Source organism: Manis pentadactyla, chromosome 3 (genome assembly GCF_030020395.1).
Source record: "Manis pentadactyla isolate mManPen7 chromosome 3, mManPen7.hap1, whole genome shotgun sequence".
NCBI classification, from domain to species: domain Eukaryota; kingdom Metazoa; phylum Chordata; class Mammalia; order Pholidota; family Manidae; genus Manis; species Manis pentadactyla.
In genome coordinates this window covers 53,105,000-53,129,508 of record NC_080021.1, presented here as the reverse complement: position 1 = coordinate 53,129,508, position 24,509 = coordinate 53,105,000, and the positions used below count along the sequence as shown (strand labels likewise).

At 39.0% G+C, this 24,509-nt stretch overlaps 1 protein-coding gene across 1 annotated transcript; it reads right to left on the bottom strand.

Annotated features, from left to right (window-relative positions):
• Nucleotides 1-6,232: 6,232 nt before the first annotated feature.
• Nucleotides 6,233-18,644, bottom strand: LOC118932044 (solute carrier family 7 member 13). Its single transcript, XM_036925071.2, is given in 3 exon segments — nucleotides 6,233-6,333; nucleotides 17,961-18,065; nucleotides 18,068-18,644. Coding segments are annotated over 3 exon segments (783 nt in total).
• Nucleotides 18,645-24,509: the final 5,865 nt, after the last annotated feature.

Here is a 24,509-nt window from a genome sequence, read left to right as displayed (position 1 = left end):
GAAAACCTAGGTTGATCCCTCCGTGCCTTGCTGGCTTTATGTAAAAAAGAAATGCCTAAATTTTCATACTGTAAACAATGTAGACTTGCCAGATGTAGTTTGATTGTGGCAGGGTAGTGCAGAGCTGTCACTTCCTTTGTTCTAAATAGTAGAGTTTGTTCACTGTTTTGGCACCGCAGCACGCTTAACACTCATAAATCTTTCCTATAAATTATGGCTGAGATGTACCTGTCCTAAGACTGTGTGGATATATCCCATAGGCAAGTCTGTCAGGTCAATAATATTTCTCCTGAAAACTTTTGATCCATGAAAAGGTAAAAAGAAATTGGCTGGTGGTAGCAAAAGCCAGGGTTTTAACATTTATCTTTCAAGGAAAATTGAAGCATGAATTTTTATTTAGTTTTTATATTTTATTACAGGTATTCTCCACTTCCCAGCAGTTTACTACATGAGTATGGTAATGGCTTTTTTCGTTAAAGCAAAAATCCTCTTCAGATTTCTTTCAGCTAGCAAAAACAGGTTTTTGTAGGTCTTCTGAAAGAGTGAAGTGGTGTAATGCAAACCTTCAGAAAGTGCGGGATACTCTTCATTTTACGCCATTATGGCTTACAGTAGGTTTCATCAGAACACTATTTTTGGATAGCAGGGGAAGCTGGATATATATATGCAGAAACAAGACTTTCTAGAATATTTGTATAGTGAATCCTTGCTTTCCAATTCCTTTTGTACCACTCCTGAGCAACTTCCTGCTTTACCTTCCTGTCATATTATCTTTAGGAAGAGTCTGTTTTGAAGCCATCCACCAAGAATTCCTTTGATGACGTCAGGCAAGATGCTTATTTGCTCTACTCTCAAGTAGTTAATGACACTTACCTATTTGACCCAAGTGTCCTGTGGAGATTAATCAGGTGTGTATGAACATACTTTGAAGCTTGAAAGTTATCGCATGTGTACTGGACAAATAGGGCCTCAGAGATATAATTTCTTGTTTGCATCATGAAATTGGCAGAGCAGATACCACCTGAGAAGATTTTGTTTCCTCTGTTCAAAGGAGGTTTAGAACAGCTCTGAAAGGGTTCATTAATTCCCTAGGACTGCCATAGCAGATTATCACAAATTTGGTGGCTTCAGAAAAAGGAAGTTTATTCTCTCAGAAGTACGAAATCAAGACGTCAGTGGAGGACCTGAGGGAGAGTCTCTTCTGCATCTCGTGGTGGCTTAATTTCATTGTTTCCTTATTACACAGATACGACACCATATGCATGTGTCCATTTTGGCCATACCACACTGTGTCATAAATGGTTATCATCTTGTATGTCTTCCCCTATTGGGGAACTTCACTTCTTGGGGGCAAGGATCATTCTTTTCTGTAACACTAGTACTTCACTAAGTGCCAGTCATAGAGTAAGTTTTCAATAATATTTGCGAAGTGAATTGATTTTGTTCCATGGATAATTGAATACATGCTTGCCTTCTAGAACTGGTTTAGAATGCTGGTAGTTGCAATCAGAGTCAAAAAAGGCACAGGACAATACTGCTGACACAGAATGAGACTTACAAAGACACCACATCCTGGTAAAAGTTGAGATACTTAGATAAAAAATGAACTTTTAGAGAAAACAAATTACCCACAGATTAAAATGCTTGAGATATTTGAGCACTTGTCTAAGCTACAGACCAGTGATTCTCAACTGTGGGTGATCTTGCTCCTCAGATACCTGGAGATTTTTTTGGTTGTCACAGTGGGGGAGGTTATTACTGGCCACTAGTGGGTAGAGGCCAAGGATGCTGCTCAACCTTTTACAATGCCCAAGACAGTCAGTCCTCCACAACAGAAAATTATATGGTCCAAAATATCTAGTGCTGAGATTGAGAAACTCTATTATTGACCAACCTTTAGAGAATGTTTTGACTTTTTACTTAAAATTGAAGAGACCATGTGAACACTAATTCAACACGTCAGTGGATATATTAAAAAGTACCAGCAAAGAAAAGAACCCTTTGTTTATGAGGATCTATTTAAGTTCAATTCCTATTATGTAGGTATAAGCTAGGACAGATCATGTAGACACAGAGCAATAAGTTCTCAGTTTTTCAGTGGAATGAGTGCACAGATCAAGCGTCCGTGGGAGAAGGTGTCCTCTGGGGTTACACTCTGGTGCCAGGGTTGGTTTCCAGGGAAGCCTCCAAGACATCAACAAACTGGCATATAACAAACAGTAAGACCTTTTCAATATGATGAAATTAAAATATCATCATTGGCAGTTGCTCCTAAAAATCTTATTTTTTATCCATTTTAAATAGCCTGAAGTGCTATTTTTACTTTTCTCTCGAGTGCTGTTCTACAATATTGGGTTTTGTTTTAAAATATTTCCTGCCTCACTTATCACTTATTTCCAATAAGGCATTGTTGGTTGTCCCTCCTCGACACCCATATCTACACACATTTTCCATTTGCAGACGCATGTCAGAAATGCTTCTTTCCAGTGGCAAAGCCCTTGTTCCCCTTTGAGTTCTGTCATGCATTCTACAAGTGTGGTTGGTTATAATTAGAGGAGGTTCTAGTTCAGTTCTGTGACATAATTTTTATCTCTATCCCACAAGTGATTTTTTTCTTTTTTTATCCCTTTCCCCATGTTATTTACATTCTTTTTTAAAATTATAGTGTATATACTTTTGGTAAAAGTAAGATAAATAGCACTGAAACACATAAAGTAAAAAGTATATGTCTCTCTACTCATAAATCCCTCATTCATGCAACCCCCAACATAATTACTATTAATATCTTTTTGGATATCCTTCTAGAAATTTTCTATGCTTACATAAGAATCTGTGAGAGATATGTATGGATGTGCATGTTTGTGTACATGCTTGTACGTGGAAGGGTCCATGCCTGCTTAAGCTTACTTTTTTCTCTTTCCAATATATCTTGATCATATTAGTATATATGCTTCCACCTAATTATTTTTGAGAGTTCTCAGTATTCCATTATATAAGCATAAATTAAATTCTTTAACAATTCTGTATTGGTGGATTTTAGGTCATTTTCACTTTCTGCTAATATTAAATGTTCTTTAATGAATACACTTTTCCCTTCAGGTCTTGGTAATTGTGTAATTCTCCTCTTAGAGTAAATTGTAAGTGGGACTTGTAAGCCAAAAGGTATATATATGTATGTGTATATATATATATATATATACACATACATATATATGTATAGGTATTTTAAATTAACGACATATTACAAAATTATCCTCCAAAAATTACTGCACCAATTCACTAGTAAGTGATGCTAACATTTCCATTTTTCCCTCAAAATTCTTAGCCACACCTGGTTGGCCAGCTACATGCAGGCTGCTTCTGGTCAGGGAAATCTTCTTAACACCTGATTTACTGTTTTAGATGATCTTTTCCAACACCAATATTCTCTAGTTTTAAAATAACATGGAACTCTCAGGAACACCAAGTGGGGGGACCTCTGTCAGTAGTGTGAGCAGGTTTCAGAAATATGGAAATCCTCAGGCTGAAAAAGCCAGGAACCACGCTCTTCCCTATGACATTTCAACTTCAACACACCTCATTCTGGATGGACATCTCTCCCCTCTGTGCTGTAGAACTTATTCGAAATGAAGGCTTTTTAATCTAAGAGAACAATCCATGAAGAAACAGTTCAGAGCTCTGACACTGACACAAACAGAAACATTATGATTAATATCAACAGTTCTCTTTCTATGTAAACCCCAAATCTAATATGTAGCATAGCTTGAATAATTTTTTTCAATGTTCATCAAATAAAATGTAGCATCCAATTCACAGCACAGTCAAAAATACTCTATATTTCTTTGGAACTTTTTATGTCTTTTAAATATACCCATTTGATTGAAAACATTTACTCCTTAATCCTTAAAATTCTTTAATTTGTCAATCTATTTCTTTTGCTTATAATTTCATTCTCTAACCATATAAATCATGCTGTTAATTTAAAAAAATTTGGAAAATGCAGTAAAGAATAAAGCAAAAATCATGTATTATTCCAGCAGATTTCCATGACCTATTTACTTTGTTTAATATCATAATATGAATCTTGCCTTTTCCCTCATTATTACATTACAAACATTGTCCCTTTAAGTATTCATCAACAGTATGGTCTTTGGTGAAGCTCTGAATGGTCTATTATACAGATTTTCATAATTGTTAATTCATTGTAAATGTATTGGATATTTAGCGATTTTTAAGCTTTTGCTGTTATAAATAAAGCTATGATAGTTGTACCTGTAAGATAAATTTTAGCCGAAATAAGCAGATGAAGAGAGGCAACAAAGGGCCAGGTAGTTTATTTGAGTGCAACTCCCGGGTGATGTTCTGCTGTCTGGGTACTACAGGCCGGGGAAGTCACACCTGGTCAGGAAGGTGGGGGCTTATAAGGGATTAGGAGGGGGAGGAGTGGGCAAGCTATCCTAGGGGGCGTGGAGAGGTATGATTGGCTAAAGGTGACATAATAGAAAACTAGAAACTTTTTTTCCTTCCAAGAGGGAGGAGGCTGACATCCGGGTCTTAGTTGGCTCATCAGAAGGATGGAATTCAGGAAGAGCTGTCCCCTTTCCATATAAGGTACGGACCTTGGGGTCTGGTCTGTTCTCCCACTATGGCATCTCTCTGTTCTGTTTGCATGTCCTTATTTTTCCTTCCTCCAGCCTAACAGTACCTACACACACATTTTTTCCATATAACTGATTATTTTCTTAATTCCTAATACAATAAAAGGTAAAGATTCAAATTTTAAAAATTATCTCAGAATTTAAACAAGGTGTAAGGTCTAAGGATTATATGCCTAAAAGAGTCAGCCCTATAAACAAATTATAAACAATTATAGTCAAAACATCATGGGTCTTCCACACACACCCAAACCATTGTGCCACCTGCAAAATTGCTGCAACCATTATGATACACCCAAGGAGATATTTATAACTTTTTAACAACCAGTATGGCCAGAGCACTGGCATTCATAACAGACACCAGCTTAAATGAACCATAATGACTGGGCAACTGATGTATAGCCCTGACCACACCCATAATTAACTTTGTAAATTATTCTCTACATAATCAAAGTGGTTAATAAATCACTACTTGTTCTTATCTGACTTAGCATTTGGTTTGTTCCCACAAATACTCAGAATCTGGATTATACCTAGTTTACAGGTCCCTAAGAGAGCTAGACCATTGTGAACCAATCCTTTACCATGCGTACAGCAGCTTCCTACATGGCAGTAATGCAAGAACTGAGGCAAAGAGTGTTAGGTCTTTTGTTTCAAACCTCCCTTATTTTCCCTCCAGTGCCTCAGAGGTTTTCCAGAACAGTAATAGCTACTCAAGAGAGATTAGGGCTAAAAGTACTGGCTGATAGTTTATCCCAGATGGTGGTAACTCAGGTTTTAATCCTGGTTTGAGGAAATTGCTAGTGTTCTGTGTTCCCTGTTCCTCATCTCATTCCAAATTTCCTTTTATTCCTTAAATCTGTTACTCATTTTTAAATGTATATTTCTTTCTTTAAGATTTTCTTACTCTTTTTTCTACAATTAGGACCCTAAAATAGTTATCTTTTAATCAAATTTCCAATACGTTCAGGGCCTTTGCCACCAGAAATGTATGATAAACACCAAGTTATTTATGATAAATAACATCATATTACACATTATTAAGAATCTGCATCAATGGGCCATTAGCATCTACTCTTAACTACTAATATCCCACATTTCAAGTTTATCATTCCTTACACCACCTAGAAGAATATTTGAAAATCAATATTGTGAAAGAGGTAGAAATTAGCCCTGATCACACAGTGTTAAAGTTGTTCTCAAATATTGTCTGGGAGGAGAGATCCTGAAAGGAATCCTAATAATTTGAACTGAGTCTGCAACATACTCAGCATTATATATGCTTTTCCGTATTACTAGAAAGCACATACCATGCTTAAATATCAAACTCTTTCCTAAGCCAAATCATACACTTTGGCCCTTCCGTTATTTTCAAGAATTACAAGCTGACTCTCTATATAAAATACTGAAAAGCAAAAAGCAGTCCCCAAATGGGAAAGTGATACTTATGACTGCCAAAAGGACCAAAATGTCTTATCATTATTTTTATTTATTTATTTATTATTTATTAGTGTCTTATCACTTATTATTGCTTTAGTGGTTTGCATACAAACCTGAAAAGAGAATTTCCCTGAGTGTCAGACAGTTAGGTAGAAAATGTTAAACAGTAAATAAATGATAGTCACCAGAGGTAGAGCAGTAAATATGCATCTTGGAATTGTCTTTCTAGGTTTCTTCCCTCCCCTACAATACATAAAAGAGCAAAATCACAATTGCTAAAAATTATGTCTTAAATTTATCTTTCCAATTGCTCCATGTATCAAATAATGGTCTGGATTCTTTCTATTCACCTTGGACACTGCCACACACATCCATATGGGGCAACTGCTACACACCCACCTCCTTTCTGAGCTTGTGCTAAATGAAAAAAAGGGAGACATTTTTCTTCATTTTCTCCATAAATGGTAAAATATTGGAAGAAAGATGCAAAAATGGAAATGAAAGTTGAGCCCACAGGACCCCACATGGTTTGGAGCTTACCTGTTTCTTCAGCCTCATCTATTAACACGAGGCACTGAATTTGAATGGTGGGAATACCACAGTGAGCAAAAACAAACACGAAGCTTAAGTTCAACATGCAGAGCTGTGCATTAACTACATACTAACACAAATAAAAGTTAAAATTGTGACGTGGTAAGTGTCTGTAGGAAAAGAGAAAAAGTGCTGTGGGAATATATTATAAAACAATTCAGTGGTCCCCTTTCCTGTCTGTGTTATGGGTACACTGGCCTCTCTTCAGTTCCTCAAAAATATAATTCCCCCTGTTGCCATGGGGCCTGTCTTCTCATGTGGAATGTCCTTTCCTTTCTTACCTGCCCCGTTGACCCCTACTTTTCCTTCAGATCTCGGCAAAATCATAACTTCCAGGAAAATAAGAGAGAGAGGGGAAATGGTCCTTGCCTAGAAAAATTGTCCTATTATACATTCTCATGGCATATGTGAAAAGAGTAAAAGAATCAGTCATAAATTCTCTCTTCCTGTAGGTTCTTTACTTTCCTTTATCCAGTTTAAGTGCACAAAGAAAAAAGGTCATGATTTAGCATCATATATAATGGCTTCTCCAAGATATTCACAACTATTGTTCCATTTGTCACACCATTTCCCCCAATTTTGCCATTCTCTGAGAATTATCACTGACAATGAGAATTGAACATAGAGGCTGTGTATACACTGGGATGCCGGGCCCTAGCCACTGGTAACAGAACCAAGTACATACAGACTTTTGCTCAACAGAAGTCAATCATTGCTGGTACCCAGGAAGATTCCTCCCAAGAATTTGAACCTAATATGTCCAAACACTTCCTGAACCACATACTAGTTGTGGGTTTGAGGACAATTTATTGACTGTCAAGGTTTCAATTTCCCTACCTGTAGATTGCGGAAAATGGAAATTATAGAGACAATAAAAATTCAGTCAAATGTCTAGCACATACTAAGTTATTAATGATTAAAGCCTTGGAACAAGCAAAGGACAACTATTGGGATTAACTATACTCTCCTCTGGTCCTTTTAGTCCTCATCATGTATTAGATTTATAGAGAGGTGGTAAGGAATATAATAGAACATGTTACATAACATAATATAACATAATTTAAGGTTATAATCTCAGGACAAGGAGTGAATGTCCTTAGTCTTCAACTTAGAAGATGGATGTTTCTACAATATGCAAAGTCAGTGCTTACAAATCACCATTTTACAGGTAAAAGTGTTACTTGGAACTCAGCTATACTTAAAATTTATTAAATATTAGCAATTTCAAATACACTGAAATTCCTCCAGCTTTAGTTTACTGCTAGCTGGTTGAAAAGAATTCTATAATAGTTTATAGGTGTTAGTAAATTTTGTAAATCTACTTTCAGCAGAGAAAAGTTAATAATGAAACATCTCTGGTAATGGAACAAGATGAAATTGGCTCAAACAGAAGCCAGAGATTCCTCTTCTGTTCTGACAAGAAAGAGAAACAGAGTCAAAGGAGAAGAGAAGGTTTTGGGGATTATGCTAGTTTGTCAAATTGCAGGGGTCCATTTAATCACAAACTGCATGAACAAGTAATTTCATTTTATAACTTCCTCTTCTCAATACCTCACTTTTTAACTCAATGCAGATTGACTTTACTCTCATGCTCAAAGTTAGCCAATGACCTCTTGCTTCGTCAGAGAAATGGCTTCTGATCAGTCCTCACACTTGGAAGCATTTCCCAGTGCTGATAAGGCCTGCTTTTTGGAGCATAGGGTGATTTTCCTTTACAATTTTCCAAAACTCCTCTGGCTTCTTCACTGGATCTTTTGTCACCAATTGCCTAAAAGCTTCATCCTCATCATCTGTCTCCAATGCTGTGCCATTTTGTTCTACTTCTCTCAACGCCGCGTGTGCCTTATCAAGCCCACAGATGCAAACAACTTTGAAGTCACCCAAGACTAGGTACCATGTTTTATGTACACCTACACATTTCTAGTCTCTTCTGCTTTACTCATATTTTCCTATTGCTGTAATTTTTTAGATTCAATTAAAATTTCCACCTTTCCCACTGGATGACACAGGAGAAGTTGATCTTACCCTCTACTGAATTTCCATACAAATCGTTACTTTACAGCCATTTTTTAACCACTATTGTGCCATTATTTGCTTATAAAGCACAGAATTACAGTGATTTGAAGCCATAATGCCCATTTTTCAGAGGAAGAAAAAAAAAGACAAATCCAGAGAGATAAAGATACTTGCCACAGCTCATAAGTAGCAGAGGTCAGACCAAAATCTAGGCATTGTCTCTTCTACTAGCCTGTAAGCCCCTTGAGGACAAAGAATACATGTTACTCATCTTAAGGCACTGACACAGGGTTTTAAAAATAGTGTTTGAAAAGATGTTTGCTGACATTTGACCACTGGGGGGCGGAAGATGGCGGCGTGAGTAGAGCAGCGGAAATCTCCTCCCAAAACAACATATATCTATGAAAATATAACAAAGACAACCCTTCCTAGAATAAAGACCAGAGGACACAGGACAATATCCAGACCACATCCACACCTGAGAGAACCCAGCGCCTCGCGAAGGGGGTAAGATACAAGCCCCGGCCCCGCGGGAGCCGAGAGCCCCTCCCCCCAGCTCCCGGCGGGAGAGGAGCAGGCAGAGCGGGAGGGAGACGGAGCCCAGGGCTGCCGAACACCCAGCCCCAGCCATCCGGGCCAGAGTGCAGGGCCCTCGATACTGGGAAAACAGGGCAGCAAGAACAGTGAGCAGGCACTGGAGGCTGGGCGACAGAGGACATAAGAAAAGCGCGCGACCATTTTTTTTTTTTTTTTTTCTTTTTTGCTGCTTTGTTTTGGCGAGCGCTTTTTGGAAGTCTTAAAGGGACAGGGACCGCAATATTAGGGAAACAGGGCAGAAAGACCGGTGAGCAGAGGCCTGAGGCTGGCACCGGAGAATAAAGAAAAACGAACGACCACCTTTTTTTTTTTAATTAAAAATTTTTTTTTTTTTTTAATTAAAAAAATTTTTTTTCTTGTTTTTTTTTGTGGTCGTTGTTTTGTTTTGGCGGGTGCTTTTTGGAAGTCTTAAAGGGGCAGGGCGGGCCACTTAATCCAGAGGTAGGGAATCTGGGATCTCTGGGCACCCTAACCCCTGGGCTGCAGGGAGCAGGGAGGCCCCTTACGGAGATAAATAGCCTCCCAGCAGCTCCTGCTCCAACGCGACTCCACCATTTTGGAGTAGCTGCCCGAGCCAGGCCACGCCCACAGCAACAGCGGAGATTAACTCCATAGCAGCCAGGCAGGAAGCAGAAACCCTGTGTGCGCGCAGCTGCGCAGCACAAGCCACTAGAGGCCGCTGTTCTCCCAGGAGAGGAGGGCCACAAACCAACAAGAAAGGAAGTCCTTCCAGCCGTCACTCGTCCCAGTTCTGCAGACTATTCCTATCACCATGAAAAGGCAAAGCTACAGGCAGACAAAGATCACAGAGACAACACCAGAGAAGGAGACAGACCTAACCAGTCTTCCTGACAAAGAATTCAAAATAAGAATCATAAACATGCTGACAGAGATGCAGAGAAATACGCAAGAAAAATGGGATGAAGTCCGGAAAGAGATCACAGATGCCAGAAAGGAGATTGCAGAAATGAAACAAACTCTGGAAGGGTTTATAAGCAGAATGGATAGAATGCAAGAGGCCATTGATGGAATTGAAATCAGAGAACAGGAACGCATAGAAGCTGACATAGAGAGAGACAAAAGGATCTCCAGGAATGAAACAATATTAAGAGAACTGTGTGACCAATCTAAAAGGAGCAATATCCGTATTATAGGGGTCCCAGAAGAAGAAGAGAGAGGCAAAGAGATGGAAAGTATCTTAGAAGAAATAATTGCTGAAAACTTCCCCACACTGGGGGAGGAAGTAATCAAACAGACCACGGAAATACACAGAACCCCCAACAGAAAGGATCCAAGAAGGGCAACACCAAGACACATAATAATTAAAATGGCAAAGATCAAGGACAAGGAAAGAGTGTTAAAGGCAGCTAGAGAGAAAAAGGTCACCTATAAAGGGAAACCCATCAGGCTAACGTCAGATTTCTCAACAGAAACCCTACAGGCCAGAAGAGAATGGCATGATATATTTAATACAATGAAACAGAAGGGCCTTGAACCAAGGATACTGTATCCAGCACGACTATCATTCAAATATGACGGTGGGATTAAACAATTCCCAGACAAACAAAAGCTGAGGGAATTTGCTTTCCACAAACCAACTCTACAGAACATCTTACAGGGACTGCTCTAGATGGGAGCACTCCTAGAAAGAGCACAGCACAAAACACCCAACATATGAAGAATCGAGGAGGAGGAACAAGAAGGGAGAGAAGAAAAGAATCTCCAGACAGTGTATATAACAGCTCAATAAGCGAGCTAAGTTAGGCAGTAAGATACTAAAGAGGCTAACCTTGAACCTTTGGTAACCACGAATTTAAAGCCTGCAATGGCAATAAGTACATATCTTTCAATAGTCACCCTAAATGTTAATGGGTTGAATGCACCAATCAAAAGACACAGAGTAACAGAATGGATAAAAAAGCAAGACCCATCTATATGCTGCTTACAAGAAACTCATCTCAAACCCAAAGACATGTACAGACTAAAAGTCAAGGGATGGAAAAACATATTTCAAGCAAACAACAGTGAGAAGAAAGCAGGGGTTGCAGTACTAATATCAGACAAAATAGACTTCAAAACAAAGAAAGTAACAAGAGATAAAGAAGGACACTACATAATGATAAAGGGCTCAGTCCAACAAGAGGATATAACCATTCTAAATATATATGCACCCAACACAGGAGCACCAGCATATGTGAAACAAATACTAACAGAACTAAAGGGGGATATAGACTGCAATGCATTCATTCTAGGAGACTTCAACACACCACTCACCCCAAAGGATAGATCCACTGGGCAGAAAATAAGTAAGGACACGGAAGCACTGAACAACACAGTAGAGCAGATGGACCTAATAGACATCTATAGAACTCTACATCCAAAAGCAGCGGGATATACATTCTTCTCAAGTGCACATGGAACATTCTCCAGAATAGACCACATACTAGGCCACAAAAAGAGCCTCAGAAAATTCCAAAAGATTGAAATCCTACCAACCAACTTTTCAGACCACAAAGTCATAAAACTAGAAATAAACTGTACAAAGAAAGCAAAGAGGCTCACGAACACATGGAGGCTTAACAACACGCTCCTAAATAATCAATGGATCAATGACCAAATCAAAATGGAGATACAGCAATATATGGAAACAAATGACAACAACAACACTAAGCCCCAACTTCTGTGGGACACAGCAAAAGCAGTCTTAAGAGGAAAGTATATAGCAATCCAAGCATATTTAAAAAAGGAAGAGCAATCCCAAATGAATGGTCTAATGTCACAATTATCGAAATTGGAAAAAGAAGAACAGATGAGGCCTAAGGTCAGCAGAAGGAGGGACATAATAAAGATCAGAGAAGAAATAAATAAAATTGAGAAGAATAAAACAATAGCAAAAATCAATGAAACCAAGAGCTGGTTCTTCGAGAAAATAAACAAAATAGATAAGCCTCTAGCCAGACTTATTAAGAAGAAAAGAGAGTCAACACAAATCAACAGTATCAGAAACGAGAAAGGAAAAATCACGACGGACCCCACGGAAATGCAAAGAATTATTGGAGAATACTATGAAAACCTATATGCTAACAAGCTGGGAAACCTAGGAGAAATGGACAACTTCCTAGAAAAATATAACCTTCCAAGATTGACCCAGGAAGAAACAGAAAATCTAAACAGACCAATTACCAGCAACGAAATTGAAGAGGTAATCAAAAAACTACCAAAGAACAAAACCCCCGGGCCAGATGGATTTACCTCGGAATTTTATCAGACATACAGGGAAGACATAATACCCATTCTCCTTAAAGTTTTCCAAAAAATAGAGGAGGAGGGGATACTCCCAAACTCATTCTATGAAGCTAACATCACCCTAATACCAAAACCAGGCAAAGACCCCACCAAAAAAGAAAACTACAGACCAATATCCCTGATGAACGTAGATGCAAAAATACTCAACAAAATATTAGCAAACCGAATTCAAAAATACATCAAAAGGATCATACACCATGACCAAGTGGGATTCATTCCAGGGATGCAAGGATGGTACAACATTCGAAAGTCCATCAACATCATCCACCACATCAACAAAAAGAAAGACAAAAACCACATGATCATCTCCATAGATGCTGAAAAAGCATTTGACAAAGTTCAACATCCATTCATGTTAAAAACTCTCAGCAAAATGGGAATAGAGGGCAAGTACCTCAACATAATAAAGGCCATCTATGATAAACCCACAGCCAACATTATATTGAACAGCGAGAAGCTGAAAGCATTTCCTCTGAGATCGGGATCTAGACAGGGATGCCCACTCTCTCCACTGTTATTTAACATAGTACTGGAGGTCTTAGCCACGGCAATCAGACAAAATAAAGAAATACAAGGAATCCAGATTGGTAAAGAAGAAGTTAAACTGTCAGTATTTGCAGATGACATGATACTGTACATAAAAAACCCTAAAGACTCCACCCCAAAACTACTAGAACTGATATCGGAATACAGCAAAGTTGCAGGATACAAAATCAACACACAGAAATCTGTGGCTTTCCTATATACTAACAATGAACCAACAGAGAGAGAAATCAGGAAAACAACTCCATTCACAATTGCATCCAAAAAAATAAAATACCTAGGAATAAACCTAACCAAAGAAGTGAAAGACTTATACTCTGAAAACTACAAGTCACTCTTAAGAGAAATTAAAGGGGACACTAACAGATGGAAACTCATCCCATGCTCGTGGCTAGGAAGAATTAATATCGTTAAAATGGCCATCCTGCCCAAAGCAATATACAGATTTGATGCAATCCCTATGAAACTACCAGCAACATTCTTCAATGAACTGGAACAAATAATTCAAAAATTCATATGGAAACACCAAAGACCCCGAATAGCCAAAGCAATCCTGAGAAAGAAGAATAAAGTAGGGGGGATCTCACTCCCCAACTTCAAGCTCTACTATAAAGCCATAGTAATCAAGACAATTTGGTACTGGCACAAGAGCAGAGCCACAGACCAATGGAACAGACTAGAGAATCCAGACATTAACCCAGACATATATGGTCAATTAATATTTGATAAAGGAGCCATGGACATACAATGGCGAAATGACAGTCTCTTCAACAGGTGGTGCTGGCAAAACTGGACAGCTACATGTAGGAGAATGAAACTGGACCATTGTCTAACCCCATATACAAAAGTAAACTCAAAATGGATCAAAGACCTGAATGTAAGCCATGAAACCATTAAACTCTTGGAAGAAAACATAGGCAAAAACCTCTTAGACATAAACATGAGTGACCTCTTCTTGAACATATCTCCCCGGGCAAGGAAAACAACAGCAAAAATGAGTAAGTGGGACTATATTAAGCTGAAAAGCTTCTGTACAGCAAAAGACACCATCAATAGAACAAGAAGGATCCCTACAGTATGGGAGAATATATTTGAAAATGACACATCCGATAAAGGCTTGACGTCCAGAATATATAAGGAGCTCACACGCCTCAACAAACAAAAAACAAATAACCCAATTAAAAAATGGGCAGAGGATCTGAACAGACAGTTCTCCAAAAAAGAAATACAGATGGCCAACAGACACATGAAAAGATGCTCCACATCGCTAATTATCAGAGAAATGCAAATTAAAACTACAATGAGGTATCACCTCACACCAGTAAGGATGGCTGCCATCCAAAAGACAAACAACAACAAATGTTGGCGAGGCTGTGGAGAAAGGGGAACCCTCCTACACTGCTGGTGGGAATGTAAGTTAGTTCAACCATTGTGGAAAGCAGTATGGAGGTACATCAAAATGCTCAAAACAGACTTACCATTTGACCCAGGAATTCCACTCCTAGGAATTTACCCTAAGAATGCAGCAATCAAGTTTGAGAAAGATAGATGCACCCCTATGTTTATTGCAGCACTATTTACAATAGCCAAGAATTGGAAGCAACCTAAATGTCCATCAATAGATGAATGGATAAAGAAGATGTGGTACATATACACAATGGAATACTACTCAGCTATAAGAAAAGGGCAAATCCAATCATTTGCAGCAACATGGATGGAGCTGGAGGGTATTATGCTCAGTGAAACAAGCCAAGCGGAGAAAGAGAAATACCAAATGATTTCACTTATCTGTGGAATATAAGAACAAAGGAAAAACTGAAGGAACAAAACAGCAGCAGAATCACAGAACTCAAGAATGGACTAACAGGTACCAAAGGGAAAGGGACTGGGGAGGATGGGTGGGTAGGGAGGGATAAGGGGGGGAGAAGTAGGGGGGTATTAAGATTAACATGCATGGGGGAGTAGGAGAAAAGGGAGGGCTGTACAACACAGAGAAGGCAAGTAGTGATTCTACAACATTTTGCTATGCTGATAGACAGTGACTGTAAAGGGGTTTATAGGGGAGACCTGGTATAGGGGAGAGCCTAGTAAACATAATATTCGTCATGTAAGTGTAGATTAGTGATAGCAAAAAAAAAAAAAAAAAAAAAGGGGCAGTTCCTGTGTGGTAACCTCCAACGAGTTCTACACAAGGGTATAAAGGGCATATAAAAGTGTAGGCAAAGGGTCTGTTTGTGTTTATACAGAGGATCAAAGCCTAATTTGGCTACCCCGAAAATGAACTAAGATACGATATGAAAAAGAACTTCCAACATCTGCACCCTCTGGAAGACTCATGCCAGAAGATGATCATCAAAAAACCCCAACAAAGATCCACGCACTGCTACAGCTGTAGATGCACTCATCCCACCAGTTCCTGGACCTGCCATGGGAATGAGGAAGGAGATATCTAAGCTGGCCTGTGCATACAGTAAAACAACAAAATTGGACTGGATCTATACTGTTGGAACTCAACCAAGAATTTGGAGAAGTGCAAATTGTAGCGCTCCAAAGTCTTACAACTACAAACTATTTATTGTTAAAAGAACATATGGCATGTGAACAGTCCCCAGGAATGGGTTGTTTTAATTTGTCTGATTTCTCTCAGACTGTTCAAGTTCATTTGGACAATATCCACCATATCATAGATAAGTTTTCACAAATGCCTAAGGTGCCTAACTGGTTTTCTTGGTTTCACTGCAGATGGCTGGTAATTACAGATATGCTTTGGTTATGTAACTATACTCCTATTATGTTAATGTGTGTGTGCAATTTAAGTAGTAGCTTAAAACCTATACATGCTGAAGTTACTCTACAAGAAGATATATCAAAGAAATAATCAATCTTCCCATGTTTTCTTCCGCCTGCTACTTCTATAGCTTTTCTTCTTCCTTCCTAATTACAACCCTTAAATAGAATTCGTGCCTCATATCAAATTTACCGAGTATCATAATTCTTCCAAGTGGTAAAGATACCTCAAGACAAATGCTGGGCATAGAAGCCACAGGGCATAAATATGCAAAGAAGTAAAAAGCTAACTTTTTCAAACAATAAGGCTTCTCTCTCACTTACCAACTTCACATTTCCCTGTATGGCCCCGGAAGATGACTGGTTAGCCAGAGACGGGTAAGATTCCTCAAGGGAGGAACAACCTAAGACAGGCACAGTCGCAGGGGAGCCATCAGGTGAGAAATTGGGGATCAACAGAGGTGAGGCTTAGAACCTCACCCCCCCGTTCTGAGAGAAATCTTCTGCATACATGGATGTTTATTGCCCTGGTCTAGCTTGGATTAACACATAGTCTACAGGCACACACCTGATCATCTACATGTGCTCTCTTACAACACTAAACTATGTTTTCTACCTTTATCTTGTATCTACCTACCACTTCAGCATTTTATTAAAAATAATAATAATAAAGAGAGAAATGTGGTATCCACATATAAATCAAGTATAAAAACCAAATGAGTATTCATATTTGAACTGACTGTTTATAGTTCATAATGCATGAGCAAAACCGAAAGTTTCTGTGATGACTGCCCTTGTACTGTTCACTATGTAACTTATTCATTATGTAAGAATTTGTTCTACATGTAAAAACTTGTTTGTTATGCCTCAGAAGATTGGAGACTGACAAAAATTAGGCTTGGGGTGGAATAATGATTGTGCATTGAGCATTGACTCCCCTATACAGAATTTTATTGTCGTTAACAACCATTTGATCAATAAATATGAGAGATGCCCTCACAAAAAAAAAAAAAAAAAAAAAAAAAAAAAGGACAGACTTCCAATGGTAAAATAAATAAGTAACCGGGATGTAATGTATAGCATAAGGAATATAGTCAACATATTGTAACAGCTTGGTAGGGTGATAGCTGGAACCTAGAATTATGTATATAAATGTTCTACCACTGTGTTGTACACTTGAAACTCATGTAATGTAATACTGTGTGTCAACTACCCCTCAATAAAAAATAATTATTAAAAAAAAAAAAAAAAAAAAAAAAAAAGAAAAGATGTTTGCTGATCAAATGATCTAATGAATGATAGACACATCAGTGCCTAAGGGGGTCCTAAGATTAAAGGAAAAATTTGTTCAAGAGTAGAATCTACTTCATGTTTACATGTCAAGGAAAAGAACTGGTAAAAAGGTTAAAGTTGAGAAAAATGAAATAAATGAATGTGAAAGATCCCTGAGGAGATAAGAGGGAAAAGATACAGGTAGAGTTCAAGGGGGGAAAAAAATGACTTTGAAAATGAAGAGGACAAAATTTCTGTCCTGACATTGAAGGGAAGAATATTCAATCCAGCCTCAGAGCAATCTAGGATGTCTGATGCCCTTCTCTTAAAAATATGTACGAGCCTCAGTGTGTCCCACCCGCCCACAACACAAACAGTGTGGCACTGGACCATTCCTGGACTTACAGCTTCAGGGGACAGGGGTATGGCCACAGTCCCAGAATTCATCCACTAACAGAGAGGACACAGATGAAAGCACAGAGGTTCCACATCTGCAAACCCAGAAAAGAAAACTGAAAAAGAGAAGTTGTTCCATAAAACAAATACTTTTGAATAATGGGGGGAAGTTTAAGAGTAGGTGGTAAGGGCACGGCTGGCATATTCTGCCCCAGTTTAGAAAGGAACAAAGAAGAAAAAAAACATTGAATCATTTCTTTAAAATAAAACTCAAAACGTAATAAAAGATGTACACTTCATATTGCATGCAATAAGTCGTGGCTTGAGATTTTTTTCCCTCAATGAATTGTTAGTTACCTGCTGTAGAAGTAAAGCATCCCCCACCTGAAGACGCAAAATACCCTCGGAAGAAGGCTTCTGGAAACTGGGAGGCTTCTGGAAACTCAGCATCAAAAGAGTTTGAAATCTTTCAACATTCTCCTCCTTCCCTCTTACCAGCAATGCCACTCCAGTTAGGGAAATAAAGCCAAGTGTGGCCATTTTCAGCACTGTGCTCACTGTCTGAAGCCAAGACACCTCTCTCACACCATGGCAATTCAGAATATCCACAATTAACAATATGGCCAGTGCCAGACATTTCTTTGGCAGCTTTGGTGCAAAGCAGCTGGGATAAAAAGGCTAGATGCTGTACTCAGTAAGGAGGAGGGCGTGGCTGGCAGCTATTCCTGGCCCCAGGAATAAGGCTCTCCAGATATTCAGGAAGGATATCAAGTTGCCAAAATATCTCCTGAGAAAATAGTAGTGAGGTCCACTGCATGGGAAGGTTCTACCTATCTCTGCAAGACAGAGAGTGCTCATCACAGACAGGAGGGCACAGGCAGCCCAGATACACAGAGAGAGTCCCACATTCATGCAAGAGTACTTCAACACCCCTGCGGAGGCCACAAAAATTCCTGCACCTATTATATTAACAATTAAAAAACTTGTGCTCCCGTAATATTCAAACTGTTTCTTCAGCTGTATCTTCTTCCCTTTATTCATCGTAACTGAAGAATCTTAAAATTCTATACAAATCACAACTTCTGAACTTTTCGTTGCCTTTATTGCTGAAAAGGATGTTCACAGATTTTCTGAAATAAAATAACCCTGTCCTTTTTCTTCCACCTTTGTTAAATATAGACTATTTTCAATCATTAACAAAATATATGTGATGTATCCAAGTAAAATAGTATAAAATTACTTGGCAGGGTTTAGTTTGACTTGGTTTTTTAATTAGTACCAAACTAATGCATTCACGTGGATAAAGGAATTTCAAAAGACAGGTATTACAGAAAAAAGCAGGAGTTTTTTGCTGTACCTCATTCCTTCTCAAACACATTTCCAGTTCTTTTCTCTGGAAACAACTGTTTAAATGAATGTTCAGTTTTAGATCTTTGTGATAGCTGCTCTATATAATAAAAGACTTTTATTCTGAAATACATCAACTTTAGAAAGCATCTGTTTTCCTCCTCCCATGAACACTAAGGAATTAGCTCATTATTCTCTAACTCTACTTCCTCTTCCTCCAATTTTTTTATCATCAAACTTTCAAGAAACAAAGTACTTACTTTTCATCAGGCTCATAGAAGCCAATGAACAAGGTGAGGGAAAGAAATACCCTGAAACATAAGCCTGTCCCTTTACCAGCTGTCATTCTGCTAGTCCAGGTCAAATGCAGAAACACGTGGGCAGGAAGCACAGAAGACCTGACCCACGGGCAGAGGGAGGGAGCGTCCGGAACATCTGAGCAAGTCCGGAGCTCGGCAGCTCTTAACATGTGTTGGCTTTACCATGCAGAGCATTGTTCTGAGCATCTCCAAAGCCTCACAAGCTTGGAGCACATCACCAGTCTGGCAGTGAATTATTTCTAAATTATCCTCTAAGAGTAAATGAAAATGAAATTATTTGTTTTTGATTTGGTTGTGGGTAAACCAGCAATTTTCTGGCAGATTTTATCCAAGAAAATCCACTGCTAATACTATATAGCTCACAATCAACATGACCAGGTCCACATCTTATGGACCAAGTCCATGCCTCCCTCCCATTTCAGAGAGCAAGGACCTGGGAGTGAGGAAAGGAGGCTAATAAGTTCACCTTATGATAGAAACAAAGTATGGAAATAAGCCAGACACAGAAAGACAGTTATTGCATGATTCCCTTTAGATGAGGGATCTAAAATAGTCAAATTCATAAAATTAAAGACTGGAATGGTGGTTACCAGAAGGGAGTGGTAGGAGAGGAAACAGGGAGTTATAAATTAACAGTCATAATCTTTCAGCTAAATCAGATGAACATGTTCTAGAGATCTGCTCTGCAATATTGGACCCACAGACAGGATAATGTAACACCAAAAACCTGTTAATAGTAGATCTCATAGTAAGTCTTCTTATTGCAATGAAATGTTTAAAAGGAGAGTAAAATATAATTTAACTTATGAAAAAAGAAGATCAGAACCTAACTGTCTACTTTGATATCTAATCAAGTTCCACTTCATAGTTTTCCATCCACTGACCCCTTCACTTTGCCCACTAGCTGCAAATCCCCATCTGTCTTTGGAGTTGAGCTCAGTTTTAGGCTTAAGTCTCTTACCCCTACTGCAGTAACTTGAATAAAATCTGTCTTGCCATTTTAAAAAATGTTCCATGCAATTGTTCTTCTGTAACACACATTGTCTTGTGTATTATGACCCATCTCGTCACTGGATAGCCTCACTGACAAGAGGCCATGACTGAGCCTGTAACTATTCCACCTTCACCAAGATCCTCCTTCAGCTTCTCCAACCTCTGGGTGAAGTATAAGTGCAGCTCTGTGCGGAGGGTGTACCAGCTTCTGCAAGTTATCAACACCGTCAAGTTCAGTGGTGATGAAAACTGACACAGATTTCAGTTCATGCTCCTGGGCTTCAACTTACGCTTGTGGATTCAAACTTGTTCTTGTTCTATCCACTTTTACATTCCTCATCTGTTCTGGATTACCTGAACTTCAGCCTCCCAGCAGCAGACTTGAGGACAGCAGCTTTAATAGAGACTACTTAATCAGCTCCCACAATTGTATAAAGTCAAATATCTATAACAAATCCTTTTAATTTATATAGGTGTGTGGTTAGAGATAGAAATAAAGATTCAGATACTGATGTAAGCATCCAATATGGAGTTGCTTATGTCAGGCTTGCCTGCTTTCATGCCAACTACCTCTGTAAACATAAGAGACTGAAAATAAAGAATGTCAAATAAGAGACTTGGGCAAGGGTATCAATCCCCATTTCAGGCTCTCTCAGGACTATCAGAGATACTCCAAACTCAGAGAAATACTTCTCACAATACTGCCCCTAGTCTGAGGGGGATATTCTTGAAGATTCTTGTGGCGCTACTGCATCAAAGGGGAAAATGTGAAAGTCATCCAATGTTGGGCTCACCAGAATAGCTCCTGCAGCACTTGAATGCATATCTTGCACACAGTGCATAAGTCAGCTCAGCCTTTGGACAGAAACTCTAGAAATCTAATGAGAAGCTGCTATGCCCATAACTTCTTACATGATTTAAGTAACATGAGATTGGGAACAGCAGAGAGAAGACATTTTGAAGGACATCGAGAGTTGTTACAGTGAGATGCCACCCTGAAGGGTTTACAATATTATTTCTTTTTATCTTTTTTTTTTCTATGATTGCTCTACGAAGAGAAATCTGTCATGATGGCAGACCTAAAGATGTCAGTCTTGTTAGCATATCATTAACAATTGTATAGATATGCAAATCGAGCCTTACAGAAGTTAAGAAACTCATCCAATCCACTTACCTCCAGTCCTGTTATTCCAAAGTACACGATCTTAATGTCTAAACTCTACTTTTCATAGCCCTGATTTTTAAAAAAAGTACTGTAACTACAATGACAGATTGAGGATTCCCGTGTGTGTGCTCTTCTATAAAAGCAACAAAATACTGGAAATTTTGTCATATTCATCTTTTTCTGTGCCTTACCAACTAACCCAAGACTTGCAACAATCTGAGGACTTTTTCCAGAAAAACTTCTGAATTCCTCTTAGGATAGTTGAGTTTGTGGGGTTTTTCACTTGGCCTGCTCCCATCCTCCTCTCCCCAGCTCCACAGAAACCTTGAAACCCAGCAGTGCTGCAGCCTCTGAGAAGGGCAAAGCAGGAGCTCCTCAAAGGGCACCATGTCCAGAGCATTCTTCTCATTTGACTTCTCATTCCTCTCACATCCCAGCTCCTTGAAAAAGCCCCATTTGCAGGGCTTTGACGTGACTCAGAGCCTGTGACTCAGAGTGGGATCTACAGGGAAATCCCTGTCTGCAGGCATTTGTCTGAAACAATCACTGCCATTGTTTAACCCAGCAACGGCCTAAGGCAGCATTGCCAGCTGAGGAGGAAAAATCCCAGCCTGAAATGTAAAGGGAAGATTTGGAGGAAGAGATATCCAGAACGACGTTTGAAAAGCATTCACATATTCCTGATTATGTAGAAGGCCATGTGCACACAGGGCTGTACAAATGCCAGGAAAGACCTGACGGGCCCCAGTCTCTCACTTCTGACCTTGAGACACTGTACAAGTAAGTAATAAAGCCTAAAGCAGACTGGCAAATGGCCTGAGCATTGTTAAGAGGGCCTCAACTCACAGAGCTCCTTAGTAAAGAGTGAAAAACATTGGTTCTAAGGAGTTATGGAAATCTCTGCTTTGTCGTATTAGCTGACTACTAAGTCCACCTAGTAAAGAATTCAGTGGCTGCACACTGAGAGGGAAAGGGGATAGATTAAAGAAAAAAAGAGGGGATATATGAAAGAAGAGAGGGGATGCGAGCTCAACAGTCCAATCAGGTTTATTGCTGAAACTGAGAGGGACCCCTCTGTCCTGGCCAGCAGAACAAAGGAAGGAGGGTCTCCAACAGGTCAAGAGGCTTTTTATGGCCAGGGTTTTTGGCAGGCTCTTTGAGGGGAGGGGTCAGGGGAAAGGTGGGCTTCTTGTGGCTTGCTGACATGTCCTCTGGAGGATGCTTGTAGCCTAGGTAAGATGACACCTAGGTTGCTCTGTGTTGGTGTGTAGGGCTTATTTGAAAGGTGGTACTCAGGTCTGGATTCTATCACACATTACAGGGAATATAGACTGTATTAGGTACCTAGGGCTGTCATAATAAAGTACCAAAAACCGGAGGTATTAAAAACAACAGAAATTTATTATTTTATTGTTCTGGAGGCTAAAAGCCCCAAATCAAAATCTAGACTGGTCCATGTTCTCTATGACAGCTCTGGGTGAGAACCCTTCCTGCTCTCTTCTAGCTTGTGGTCATCTCTGGTGTTCTTAAACAGTTCTTGGTTAGTAGTTGTAAGACTTCAGTGGAGTCCTTTGTTGAGCCAGGGCTCACCATCCACACCCTAAGACTCTCTTAACAAATGCTAATTTAACAAAGTCACAACATGACATCCTGGGAAAGGCACAATTACTGAGGCAGTAAAAAGATAGTGTCTTCTAGGTGTTTGGTATAAGGGAAGGAGGAATGAACAGATGTAGCCCAGATTTTGGAACAGTAAAACTACTTGTATGATGCTATAATGACGGATACATTTGTAAAATCCCACAGGATGTGCAACAAAGAGTAAATCCTAGTATAAACTTTAGTTAATAATAATGTACCAGTTCATCAAGTGTAACAAGTATATCACACTAAAACAAGATGTTAATTATAAGGGGAAACTGTGTAAGGGGTGTTGCTCTGGAAGGAGGGGCTTCCCTGCACTGGGCAATTTCACTATGAATTCGATCAGACCTAATAAAGGCAAGGAGTGTTAAAGGAATTTATACCATGTTTATTCTCATGGCGGTCACCCAGCTATGTACAAGTGGCAAAGACAACTAGTCTCTCCTGGCTCCAGCACTGCTCCCTCCCACTCTCCAGCACAGGCTTCCCTCTGCCAGTCTCTGTTCTCCTCTGGCTCTCCCTCTGGTCTTCCCTTCTTGGCTACCTCTTATTCTCTTCTGTTCTCCCAGCCTCCTCACACCCAGCTCTAGGAGGAACTCTGTGGGTGAGTCTCTAAGGTGACTGGCAGATGCCCAACCAGTTACATACCAAGAACTCAGGAGAGGAGAGAATGGGTGTTTCCTCTCCACCCCTCTCCTATGCTGGTAGTCCCATAACTGACCAGCTGCTCGGTCCCCAGAAAATATCCCTAGTATACAAACAGGCTCTTTCAGCTCTATAATGAGCAATATTAAGGCCAAGTGAGTATCCTGGTCAGAAAATCCCATTTTCTCTACAGGGGTGTGGGCAGAGGGGACATATGGGAACTCTACTTCCTGCTCAATATTTCTATAAACCTAAAAAGCTCTAAAATATAAAGTCTTAATTTTTTTTTAAAGGACAGCAAAGTTACTGGATATAAGATCAATAATAAGATCAGTATATCAAAAGTCAATTGTTTTCTATACATGAGCAAAATTAAGAATATGATTTCATTCATGATAGCACTAAAAAAAGAAAAAAATACATAGGAATAAATTTAACAAAAGAAGTGCAAAACATACAGTGAAAATTATAAAACTTTGCTGAAGTACATTAAAGAAGACCTAAATAGAGAGGTGTTTTGTGTTTATAGATCAGAAGACACACTATTGTTAAAACAGCAATTGTCTCCCAAAATGATCTATAAATTCGACACAAGCCCTATCAAAATTCTATATGGTGATAGAGGTGTTATCATATAATAGTGATCACATTACAATATAGAAATGTATCAAATTGACAGGTTGTATACCTTAAATTCATATAATGTCATATATCAAATATATATCAATAAAAAAATTTCTGGTAGGCTTTTTTTTGCAGAAATTGACAAATTCTAAAATTTATATATAAATG